Source organism: Pelodiscus sinensis, chromosome 5 (genome assembly GCF_052426305.1).
Source record: "Pelodiscus sinensis isolate ZL-2025 chromosome 5, ASM5242630v1, whole genome shotgun sequence".
NCBI classification, from domain to species: Eukaryota; Metazoa; Chordata; order Testudines; family Trionychidae; genus Pelodiscus; species Pelodiscus sinensis.
Window position 1 is genome coordinate 107,513,842 of NC_143056.1, and position 13,331 is coordinate 107,527,172.

The 13,331-nt window shown below is 46.7% G+C and overlaps 1 protein-coding gene across 2 annotated transcripts in view; it reads right to left on the reverse strand.

The window, feature by feature from the left end:
* IPO7 (importin 7) overlaps window positions 1-1,662 on the reverse strand; it is a 68,551-nt gene extending 66,889 nt beyond the window's left edge. The window contains exon 1 of one of the 2 annotated variants that reach the window (XM_075927955.2): window positions 1,474-1,662. In XM_075927955.2, coding sequence (XP_075784070.1) covers window positions 1,474-1,557 — 84 coding nt within the window. In that variant the 5' untranslated portion in view covers window positions 1,558-1,662. The remainder of the gene's footprint in view (window positions 1-1,473) is intronic. The other variant, XM_075927956.2, reaches the window with a different exon arrangement.
* Window positions 1,663-13,331: the final 11,669 nt, after the last annotated feature.

Below are 13,331 nucleotides of genomic sequence, written 5' to 3' on the forward strand. Positions count from 1 at the left end.
TAGATCTGAATTATCACATGTGGAGATTTACTTGTGTATAATATATTCCGTTCTACCCAACTTGTGTGTTCTTCTGTACTACTTTAACACTCTAAGTCAAATGACAAATTAAATTATAATTGAGGATTAAAATGCATTGAAATATATTTTCTAGAATTGTATAGAATGGACAGATAGCAGGGTAGACTTGGTGAGGGAGTAGGCTAACACAGCCTTAAGGGTTGATCAGAAGAAAACACAACTCGTTTCAAAAGGTTGACAATTCTTAGTCACTATCCCTTCAGAACAGAGGTGTATTAGCTAATTAGATGGATTGAAACTAGACACCCATACCTTTTTTTTAAATCAAGTCATGGAACTAACAAGGCATGCAATTTTCATCACATCCCAAGCTCCATAGAGAATTCTCCTGTAGAGAATGCAAACTTCCGAAATCATCTTCAGAAATTTTTTTAGTGCATACATTTACAGTGTTGGCACTTGTGTAAAGAAGTTTTATATAGTCCAACGGTACACAAAACAAAAAAGCTGCATCTATTGGATATAGAGTCAAACACAATTGATTAAATACTATTAACAAGTTTCAAACCACCAGAATTGTATCTAAAATGTTTTACATTTTTCAATAAATGCTATAGCTCTAGCATTTAAACCACAAAGCAATGAAGTGCCACCTTGTAATCTTCCTTACTAGGTCTCAAATTTAGAGGGAGACGTTGTAGTTAAAGAGTCATACAGAAGGCCACACACAGGCCCCAAATACAGACCTTCCAAGCCATAACCTACCCTGTGTTCAGAAAAGACAAGGGGAAGCATTTACCGCTATTAGTGTTAAGGGAAACTGATGGGCGCTTTCTGCCACCGGCTGAAGACAACGTTTTGTGGCAGTCTGTTACACTCCTTTTCCCCTTCCAAAATTACAACTCTGCATCATGTCCCTATGTAGATTAATTACACCCAGCAATGAGCTCAGATACAATGTTTAATTGGGAAATACCCAGCGTGGTGGCCTGTTCCCCAGACTCACAAGCAGCCCCCTTGAGAGGCTGATGGAAACCGGACTTGCAGCCTCGGCCCGAGCCGCGGCTCGGCATGGGGCACGCAGCGGGCCGACCCAGGCCCCAGAGCCACGCTGGGGGCTGAGGACAATGTGAGGGAGCAGGAAGGCAGCTCGACATGAAGCGCAGCGTCGCACAGCCAGGCCCGCCCCCTTCAACAGGCAGCCCTCTCCATGCCGCCGCCTGCTCCCCAGCGGGCCCCCGGCCGCCACTTCCCCGGGGCTACTGCTCTCCTGCCCCAGCTGACGGCAAGAGCCCCCCCCCGAGGATCCCGCAAGCGCCCCCGGCGGCTCCCGAGGCCTCCTCGCTGCGGCGCCGCGGGCTGAGCCGTTCCTCCTCCGGGCCAGGCCCGCGCCCGTCCTGCCGGCGGCCGGGCCCCTGCTTCAGGCCGGGCCCCGCTGCGCGCTCCGCTCACCTCGTTGAGCTGCCTCTCGGCGGCTTCCCGCAGGGCCGGGTCCATGGTGCCCCGCAGGGCCTCGATGATGGTGTTGGGGTCCATGGCGGGGAAGCGGAGGGCAGGGCAGCGCCGCTCGATGCGCACATGGACCCGCCGCTCCACAGCGGCAGCCGGCGCGAAAGGAAGAGAAGCGCCAAGGCCCCGGATAGAGCAACTACCCCCGCGCCGCGGGCAGCGAGGCCCTTCCGCTCCGCCGCGGGGCACCACGGGAGCTGTAGTGCGGACAGCGGCCCCCTCCCCCGCCCCGCCCGGGACCCCGGCCTCCCGCCTCGCACAGGGGGCGCCCCCGAGATGCCTCCAAGCCGCGCTCCTGGGGGGAGGCTGCCTCTCCCGGCGCTCGCCGCTCCCCTCCCAGCTCATTGACCTTTGGCTGTTGAGCCTCCCGGGCCCTCAGTTCCTCCTCTGCAGCAGGCCGGCTTGACTAAGGTGCCTCTTCGCCCCGGCTGTGGGGAAGCTGCCTTCGTAGTTATGAGGGGCTCCAGTGTTACATACATGGGGGGGGTCCCCTGTACAGTCCAAATACGGGAGGGCTTTATTTGGAGAGCAGGAAAGACTTTCCTTAGATCTCAAAGCCTCACCCTTGCTTAGGGGGAGAAATGGCTCTTCAGGATATTCCTTTTTCTTGTTTCTCATACAGGTGGAATAATGCTGTCATGGACCATGGGTAGGCACGAGCCCCCCCTTTTCAGAGAGGCTAGCCACATGGCCCTGTCCCTTGTACCCAAGAGCCTTCTCTTACTCCTGTCTGCTGGAGTGCTGAGCGCTGTCCACCAGAGCCCTGAGCAGAAGCTATCAGGCTGCTCTCCGGCCTCAACAATGACTACAGCACCAGGCCATCAGCCAGCTTCAGTACTGGGTCACCCCCAGCGTTGACCTACTGACCTCTGGCCAGCAGCAAAACAGCTCCAGGCAGGTTGGGCACTGGTGTGTGGGAAGAGGTCAGAGCACAGGCTGGGCCAGAGTTTGTCCTATCATCTCACCGCCCATGCTAGAGACTTGGTGAGCTGCACCCACAACTCCCAATGCAGATGGTCAGCACTCATAAAGGAACAATGAAGTATACTCCAGGCCATTAGTAATAGAAAAATGTTAGACCACATCTGCTAGGAATAAATACACTTTAATCAGTAGGCCTAAATAACTTGCACCAATAGACCTAAACTTGGCTGAGCAAAATGCTAGCCCACCTATTGTAACTTTTAATAAATTATGAAACAGGAGAATTGCACAAGATTGTGCTAATAGTGAAGAAGTGTGAATAAGAGAACCCATATAACTAGCCTGACATCAACCACACACAAACTAAGGCAAAAGCAGATGCACGTTTCATTTGATAAAGACTCATAGCATATTCTTGACTGCCATGGAGATTAATGCCATGATGGTCAATCTGGTGTTTGATATAAGCGTTTCTCCCATTTACCTCCCACTGTGGGGACAGTGCCAAAACTCGGCTTACAGTATGCCAACTCCAGCCCCGTTATTTATGTAGCTGGAATTGCGTGCCTTAAATTGACTTTTGGCTGTAGCGTAGACCTAGTTATAACACAAGTTGTTTCGAAATAATGTTGCTGTATAGAGTACCTCCAGAGGGGCTGGCTTTGGGGACTGATCCTTTCACACACCCACATCCATATTCACACTTTTAAATGAGATTATGTACACACACATAACTTTACACAGAGTTAAGGCAGTACAAAGTTTAAAATGGGATTTCAGTTACAATATGGGGTCACTTTAGTTACAATGTATTAAATAGGAGTTACAATAACAGATTCTTCAAAGTCAATTCTTAACAGACTACTAACAAATTAATCTAAAAGTTGTTAACACTGTTTCATTTATAAAATCCCATTCATAAAAATGGGGCCAAAATTCATGAGGTTGCATAACATCATTTTGGTAGATATCATTCATTATAAGGATGATTTAATTCTTTAGCCCTATAGTATGAACAGGAGTGGTAAGCAGGAATAAGGTAGTGATGTGTACATCACTGATGAGTCCACTATTGGAACATAGTGTACAGTTCTTTGGTTCACATTTTTAAAAGGCTGTCAAAAAATAGGAAAGGGTGTAGCATGGATGATGGATGGAGCACACCTTTGGGAATGTGAGTCCGTGGCTCCACCCCTTCCTCCCATATCTCCTGGCCTATGGCCAGAGCCCTTTGACCCATCCTCCATCATGCCTCCCCTTCCAGAGGAGCCACGAGCACCCATCCCACTTGGTCAGAGGAGTCCTGAGCTGGGTGGAGGCCCAAACGCTTCCCATCTGCCCAGAGGTGCCCTGAGCTCCCCTGCCTGAAGTTGCCTGGAGAAGTCCCAGGCCAGCCATAGCCACACTTCCCCTCCACAAACTTCAAGTTACCTTGGGGAAAAGCATCTCACTCCCATCCCAAAGAAGATGTCGGTGTGCCACATGAAGATTCCACGGTGGCTGAGAAGTGATTTTAGGAAGCTGAAAATCACATACCATCCTGGAACATGCATGGGGCATAATAAAGCAAAAACTTCCCCTGCCAAACCGTACAACTGGGGTCCAGTGGCCATGGCAGTGCCAGCGGATTCCAGGCCTCCCAGGGCCTATTATACGCACCTCCCATGTATAGAAAAGAGCCACAGAAATCATTCCAGGACTGGAGAAAATGCTTTACAGTGAGACACTGAAAATAATGAGTGTGTTTAGCTTATCAGAAAGAAAATAAAGAGGGGACTTCCTTATAGCATAGAAATACCTTCACTGGGAGAATATAGTTGGTAGTTAGGGCTCTTAAATCTAGTGAAGAAATGTATAACAAGAATCTACTGGTGGAAGCTGAAGCCAAACCTTTCAAAATAGAAGTTAAAACAAATTTTTGACAGTGATTAATCACTGGAACAAACTGCCAAAGAACATCATCTCTTGCTGTCTTCAAATAAAAACTGAATATTTTTCAGAACTATATGCTATAGCCAGGCAGTAGTTACTGGACTCAGTACAGAGGTGACTCGGTGAAACTGTAATATACAGGCAGTCAGACTATATGACCTAATATGTCCCTGCTGTTTTTAAATTTCATCAAATCATGGATTCTTCCCTCCCCTTCCCCCACACACTATGGTTTACAGATAGTTGGCTCCACCTTGGATTGCATGATTGTCCAGGCAGTGCAGCTCAGCGTCTACTTTCCCCCTGTATGTGCAGGGAATGAGGGGGGACTGTAGGGGACTTTGATAATTTATCTCCCTCAGTTGCTAAGCTGTTTTCCACTTGCCCTGGATATTGGCTGCAAGCTGGACATCTGCTTTAATTCCCTAACCCCGAGCTACTTGGCTACATAGAACAGTATAAGTACATGCTGTAATTCAGTTCGGTGTGAAAGAAAAACTGCAGAACAAGAGACAGCTCAAGGCAGAGCAGGGAAAAGGGAAAAATAACATCTCAAGGGCCTTGAAAAATAATGCATTTGGAGGCAAAAAACAAAATTTCATGGCAACTTGAGAAAATGCCAAATTATACAACCACAGAATTGTGGAATTTACATGGCTTCAATTGAGATGATTGGAACAAATCACATCTGTCAGGTCTCTACTGACACTAACAGAGGACATGGTATCACTTTACCCTTGTTTTGTATTTTTAGATTATTACTATAAACATAAGAATTAGAAGTGTAATGAAATTAAAATGAAAGGTCATACTCCAGAGCACAGTACTGCAGCCAGGGGGTAAGTTCTGTGCCTCATAATCATGAAATACCCTCCAACTGCATTTCAGTTATGTACATTAGGAGCACATTTGTTTGTTTTTTTTTAAAAAAATAATCACACAATGAAGTCAAAGTAAGTGGGAGCCTTGTTTTGTATTTTGTTTTGCTTTTATTTCAATATTGAGCATTTAAGTGAGCCCAATGTTTATACTACTCAGGCAAATTTGACAGAGAATTTAAGTTTTGGAAAAGCAAACTTTTACAAAATATAAGAACAATTGAAATGCTTCTGTGATTTTTTTAAGTTGTGATAATTGTTTTTAAAATAAACAAACATTTACTGGAGGCTTTGCAAACAAGACATAACAATATTATAGTGCATTAGAACATGAAAGTGGAAAAAAAACCCTTAGTCAACAGTTTGGAAACTTAATGGGATTTTAGTCTTTCAGGTGCAATAGTCTAAGATGCTAGTAATATGATACAAATAATTAGACATATAATTTATAACCTGGCACTTTACCTTAAATTCTAATACTTTAATACGATATTAATCAGAGGTCAGTCTTGTTCAGTTCATAACATCTATAGACCCTTATCCTGCACAAAATCAATGTGTTTGATGAATCAAGATTTGGCTTTTGTTTTATAAAATCAGTAATAAGTGTTTAGCATTTATTAGATGATTTTCATCTGCAAAGAGTCCTCAACATTAATTTAGAAATAAAATAATTTATTAACAAAGTTTAGTCTCTTTTAAACCATTCTGGTCTTTGAATTTCCAAACAGTTAAATGAATAAAACTCATATTAGTCTGTAACTTAAAAAACCTTAAACAACAATGAATGGTCCTGTATGTAGCAACTTAGAGGCTAACAAAAAGTATACATTATCATGTGCAGATGATGAATTATCAATTAAGCCCTTCCCCATACAACACTAATCCTGATTAACAGCTGACTTCGCGATTCCATTTATTATGACAGTAAATGCTGTAAGTGACACTATAGTTTTCCTCTGTTAACCTAATAATTTTCCATAAGCATAGAGTGGATTGTGCCCACAAAAGCTCCTTATATTGTATATTTTTATTAAGTCTCTAAGGTTCTACAGGATGATTCATTGTTTTTCAAGTTTTTTTAATAGTTTGCTATTTTATACCTTTTCTTTTTCCAAGCTAATAATAAATCATTCTAAATTACAAAATTATTAAATCTTTCACAAGACTATGTTTAGCCTTTTCTGAAATCAATAGTTTTAGTCTATATTATTGTGGGAATTATACTAAGGAGCCATTCTTACAGTCTTTACAGAGGAAAAAGTCTGGGTTGTTGGGTCCTAAATATTGTGTTTAGCAGAAATATAGGTGTAATTCTTCATCACAGATATTTGTAGATCTTTGTTCCACACCCAACTAAGCTATTCAACAAGAAACTTGTCTGGGCCATGGAACCACAATGTTCAAGATCAGTGATCAGCTCTAATGCAGAGGACTGCTTACTATGTAAACTGTGTAGTTCTTATCTTATTTCTTCCACTCAGCCCTCCCCCATAGAACACTAATCCTGATTAACAGCTGACTTTGTGATTCCATTTATTATGAAGTAAATGCTGTAAGTGACACTATAGTTTTCCTCAATTAACCTAATCATTTTCCATAAGCACAGGTTGAACCATTCTAGTCTGGTACTCGCTAGTCTGGCAACATCTGTGGTCCAGCATGATTTTAGTTTAAGAAATAGTATTTTAAGAAATAGTGGAGCTGTATGAGAACATCAAGGGAAAATTAATCCATTTTCAGTACTTGGGTCTTTTCTTTGAAAAAATTGCAGCTTAAGGGCCAGATATTAAAAAGTGCTCAGCACAGCATCGAATATATCAGAAAATAAATGTAAAACTTTCCCTTTTTGTTGCAAAACATGGGAAACACTTCACTGTGCACTGTTGCTTTCTCCACCCACAATGTGAATTAATGTGCATTGCCTCCAGTCTTGTGATTGCAACAATAAAGGTATCTTTCCCACCCAACCTAAAAGTTAATTTGAAATAACATTTACATGAACAGTTGGACAAAGTATTCTCAAATTTGTTGCATAGTGCGAACCATCTCATAATAATACAGTAGAAAGATAATCTTCTAAACACCTTCCTCTCCCAGTCTCACAGGCAATCACGCAACATACTTAACAACTGCAACAAAAGTTTTACATAGAAATGTCATCTTAAGAAAGCAATTACCTTTTTTTAAGCTTCTTTGTGATAAATATTTGCCTTTTTGGGGAGACTTTCTTCTTGCTCTTTGTTTCATCTCTCTTCCTATCTGATTTGTTTCCCTCTTCTATTCATCTGCATGGCTGTGTCTACATTGGCACTCTTTTCCGTAAAAGGGATGCTAATGAGACCAGTCGGAATTGCAAATGCCGCGGGGGATTTAAATATCCCCCGCGGCATTTGCATGAACATGGTTGCCGCTTTTTTCCGGCTCGGGGTTTTGCCGGAGAAAAGCGCCAGTCTAGACGGGATCTTGCGGAAAATAAACCCTTTCAAGTAGGAATAAGGGATCTTCTGGAAAAGGGTTTATTTTCCGCAAGATCCCGTCTAGACTGGCGCTTTTCTCCGGCAAAACCCCGAGCTGGAAAAAAGCGGCAGCCATGTTCATGCAAATGCCGCGGGGGATATTTAAATCCCCCGCGGCATTTGCAATTCCGAAGTGTCTCATTAGCATCCCTTTTCCGGAAAAGGGTGCCAATGTAGACACAGCCCATGTGTTTCTCTGCTTATTGGTCTTTGGCTTCCTCTACATGCATTTTTGCCCCTTTAGCGTATATTTGCCAGGAATTTGGTTTCTTTCTCCCACAACACACTGCCTAAAAAATTTACTTTCTCCTTCTCTTGCATGTGCTGCTGAGCTCTGCTCTGCTGTGCCTTCCCACACTTTGTAGGTTGTCACTTCGGATAGTGGTTCTTTTTCCTAATTTTTTCCACTCTTTATCCTCTTATGTAGAAACAGAGGCATAGCGAAGGAGGTGCGGGGGGGGCAATTGCCCCCGGGCACATCACTAGGCGGGCGCTGGGCCGGGGTGAGAGCGAGCGCACGCTACGCAGGCTCACCTGGCATGGGCAGCGAGTTCTATGGCCGGCCCCCCCGGCCCAGGGCCATCCCTGCCATGCGCAGCGTTCAGTTGGCTTCCCCTTGCCTGCGCACGCTGTGCATGACAGAGATGGTCCAGGGGAGGAGACGGGGGGAGGGGAGGCCATAGAACTCATCGCCCATGCCAGCGTTCAGTCGGCTCCCCCTTGCATGCGCACACTGTGCAGCGTTCCCAGGTGACCAGGGAGACTCCCGGGTGTGACGTGACGTCATGGCCAAGGACTTTAAAAGTAGTCGGTGCCGTGTGGTGCCAGCCTAGCTGCCAGTTCAGAGTCCGGGGACTTTTGGGACCCGAGCACAGACTCCAGCCCCGCAAGTGGAAGGCAGAAGGGAAGGGAAGGGGAAAACTAGGGGGAAGCGGTGGGAGAGGAAGGGGCTTGTGTGGAGGGGGGAGGGAACGGGAGGAGCTTGTGCGGAGGTGGAGGGGAGAGGGAAGATACAAATGCCAGGGGGCCAAGTGCAGACAATGAGGAAAAGAGTAGGAGGGGAGCTGTCAGTGGGAGGGGGGACAGGGTGATGCTGGCAGAGGAGAGGAGGGGAAGGGCATTAGGGTCTGGAGGGAGAGGTGCTGGAAGAAGGCTTGAAAGGAGGGGTGGGCATGAGAAAGGTGGGGATGGAGCAAGTCATGTGAGAGGGCACAGAGGGGCAGGAGGGGAATGGGGGCAGAGAGTGGTGACGGGGTGGCCATCAGGAAAAAAGAGGGCAAAGGGGGCAGGGGCAGTGAGGGAAGGGGGAGGCACCAGAAGGGTGAAGGGCTAAGGGAAGGTGCAGGTGCCAGGAGATTCTGGGTGTGAAGCAGAAGGCCAGACACCTGCAGGGGAGGGACCAGAACCAGAGGAGAGAGGCAGGGCAGGTGTGTAGAGGGAGGTGTAGGAAGAGGGGATGAAGAAGGGTAGCTCACCTGATCAGAGTGGGGCTACTGGAGGAGTGGGCATGGGGGGGAGAGAAGGGCTGGTGGCAGGAGGGCTGAGAGCAGTGAGAAGGGCAGGAGTGAGGATAGCAGAGGAGGGTGAGTAGTTGGGGGCAGCAGGCACCAGGGGAGATGATGGAGCAAGGAAAGGAGACATGGCAGCAGAGAGAAAAGGTAAAGAGTTAAACATATTTATTAATAACTTGGTATGCTGCCCACGGCCAGTTTGTTTGCGCCCCGCGGTGCAGTTTGGGTTTATGTGGGGATCAACACGTGACTGGCGAGTGGGAGCCAAAACAAAAAAGTAGTCAGTGTAATGATCTTCTGTTGAGATGCATTTTAGTAGTTAAATTCTTGGACTGTCATTGCTTGTGAAAAGTGCTGTCACATGGGTAGAAATCGGGTAAATATTGCATTTTATTAATAGCAGAGCTGACTTAAATGGGGTCTGTGTGTTGTGTAGTCTTGCCTTAATCTTTGTATTCATGCCTGTCAGTGTGAGAGAAACTATTTGTATATATTTGCTTGCATATGCAACCACACTTAAGTTGAGGCCCTCAGCATGTTCTGTAAGTATCAGTGTGGCCCCTGGGGCTTCCAAAGTTGAGTTGCACTAGCTCATCCCTGACAGGTGTCTGTCTAACCTGGTCTTAAATATCTCCAATGATGGAGATTCCGCAATCTCACTAGGCAATTTATTCCAGTGTTTAACCACCCTGAGAGGTAGGAAGTTTTTCCTAATATCCAACTTAAACCTCCCTTGCTGCAATTTAAGCCCATTGCTTCTCATCCTAACCTCAGAGGCCAAGGAGAATAATTTTTCTTCCTCCTCCTTATGATACTCTTTTAGATACTTGAAAGCTGCTCTCATGTCCCTTTTCAGTCTTCTCTTTTCCAAGGTAAATAAGGCCAGTTCCTTCAGCCTTGCTTCATATCTCATGTTCTCTAGAACGTTCATCATTTGTGTTGATCTTCTCTGGACTTTCTTTAGTTTCTCAATGTTTCCTGAAATGTGGCACCCAGAACTGAACATGATACTCCAGCTGGGGCCTAATGTAGATGGCTCAGTCCCTAGGGGACGTGAGACTGGGCAGGTTAATTTCCAATCCTCCTGTTTATTCTTTTCCTAAGCCAGGAGGGCACGGTAGTTCTGATGGGGGCTCTGCAGGAAGGCAGCCCGCACTGCTCCCTGCCTGAAACCTTGTGCAGGTGTTAAACAGCTGTCCAGTCCACCCTAGAGGTGACTGCATTTCAGCATGCCTGAAGCAACACAGCACCAGCAATGGACAGGAGAATGGCTCCCGGGCATGGCTTGCTCATGACTGCTTCAGTCCCATTGGATGGGCCTCAGCCTCTTTTCTTCCCCTCCCCTGCTTTGCAATGGGGCTGTAGACTCTGTGGGGAGAGGAGTGGAGGCAGGCAGAGGTGTCTCCCTGCAGCAGATGTAGACACGTCTCTGTATTAATCATTCTCTCATGGAAGTTTTTAGCTTTGTAGTGAGTCCTTTTACATGGAAACTTTGTATTACGTCTTGGTAGAATAGTCCCTAGGACAAGTGAGGCAGAGACTGTCCCTGAGGGGTGAATGAGGTGGGAATGGATAAGGCGGAAGGTGAGCGCCTCTGGGCAGTTGCGAAGTTTGGAGAGGGGATGGAAGCCAGACCAAAGATCAATGAGCCCTGGGAAATGGGCCCATTGAAAGGAGACTGGACCTGTGGATGCCTTGGGGGTCAGCAGCAAGGGCCGGCTTTGGGAAGCCCCCTCTTTGGAGGTGAATGTGGCAGCATTGAGACACCACCCAGAAGCCAGCAGACACCAACTGCAGATTCATGGGACGGCTCTCACAGATCTTGCACATGCATGAGATGATAGATCTGCAAGAGGGGGGGCAGTGGAGTAGCGAGGGGGCCGGAGGGGTAAGTTGCCCCTGGGCACCATGCTAGGGAGGCTCCAATTTAATCCCATTCTGCTCCCCCCATTATCCCTTCAGCTCACGTGCTCCTACTCCACCTGCCACCGGCAGCTGGAGTCTCCTCCCTGTCTCTGCTCCGAGCCCAACCTTGCTCCAAGCCCGACCCTCCTCCATCTCCACTGGAGGGTTAGTGCTTGTGGGAGCCTGTCCCCAAACTGTAGGGGGTGGGGGAAGATGCAGTACAAGTTCCCCTCAGCTGTGCACCAGGTTCGGGGCTGTGCAACATGGCGGCGGAGGGGACACAAATTTTTCCTTTACTCCCGGGCACATAACACCCTCGCTACGACTCTGTGTAGAAACATCTTCTGGTGAAGCTAGACATGCTGTCTTCTCTTCCACTCGAATCTTGAAACCTCTGCATGCCTGCAGGAGCAGCTGGACACAAGGGAAGGAAGCAGTGGCAATATGTTACCTGCTGATTGGAGGCCACCAGGAAGTGCTTTATTATTGAGCACATTTGGATAACTGTTGGTTGAGACATGGGGTTGGAATCTTTCTTGGTTGGGGGCCTCACTGACACATAGAAAAATCAGTAGAGAGCCACGCACAAGTGAGAAGCAAAAACAAACAAACCAACCCTCACCACTGACATGGCCCTGACTGAGAAGGAGAAAGACACTCCCCACATTCCCCTTGCACACCAGAGCCTAGGGCAGGGGTGGGCAATAATTTTTTGCCAGGGGAGCAGGCCGAATCCGGCCTGCAGAGACCCTTTTGCCCACCTCTAGCCTAGGAGGTTCCAGCCTTGTAGATTTTGTGAGCTCCAGTGCTGTGGTGGGGCAGCAGAGGGGCTGGAGTGCTAGCACAGGCTCCCCAATGCATGGCGGGGTCCTGAGCCTAACGGGCTGAGATTCCCCAGCCCTGACAGAAACTATATCCTGAGATGTGGTGCTCCCACTAGGTTTTGTACTTCTTTTGATACCTCAGCTCCATGTGGACTGAGATAGTATAAGTAGATGGCCTGCTGTTACCAGGAGGTGAAGTTTGGTTCAGAGGTTGCTAAGGAGTTCCCACAATGTATCATGTGCCCCCTTCCCCACCATTTCTCCAGCTTGGTGCTTCACAGGGCTTATGACCCTTTTCAGCATGCAGTACAGCTCTCCCTGCACATGTCAGTCCTGTCACCCAACATGCCGCAGACCTTACTAGAAAGGAGTTGTGCAAGGATTGGTTTAGTGGGAACTTTAAAATGGTTGGCATACAGAGAATTGTTCAGCCAAATACATGGACTATAGGGCAATGCATTTCCCCAGTAATGGAATGTCCTTCCCAGGGTAGTGTGTTGTATTAGGATTTCATTAGCCCAACATTCAATTCAGGTTGTGGTTGCTCAACACTTCTGAAAATCTGGGCCTTTATTCCTAGAATTTTTCTGGTATTGGTAGTGTGTATTATCATCTGGGTCACATCTCCTAAGAGAAAGAACAGTAACGCCAATGGGACTGTGCTCCAGAGAGTGAGTGAGTAGACATACATATCCTGTTATTGGCTAACGTTAGTTGATGCTTTGTTTTATGTGAACTGAGGTAAGAGTTAAAAAGCGTGTCCGTGGCTAATTCTCTCTCCCCTTTCCAGACCAAATGGTTTCACTAATTAGGAAAACAGAATAATTTAAGTTAGAATTTTATCCAGGGTACAGAGTGAAAGATAGCAGTGCTCCTGTGTATTTAATCAACTGATCTTGTAATAACTTTAGATAACTGCAGCTCTTGCTGTTGACATATCCTGTCCATGAATACCAAGGTGCCAGTGGTGGTGTTTATTTTCTGTAAAGGCTGCATTGCAAAGCTGTTTTAAGTAAATGAGGAAACTAAATTGGTTTCTGTTTAGGTCACATAACCAGTAGACATAGGCAACTGGTGCCTGTGAGGGAAGGGGATACCTGAAAGGCCACCCAGAGCAAAAGTGAAGGGGCATGGGGGGGTGCGCTACATTTAGCTATCAAGATTTTGGCAGGGGTACAGGGAGCAGTGCACCTTGTGGGTGCTACTATGAGTCATCTATGCCAATAAACTGGGAGTGGGCAATAATTTTTGACGGGGCCACTTCAAAAAATTTTGAAGTGGTTGCAGGCCACCCTGGAAGCGGGAGGC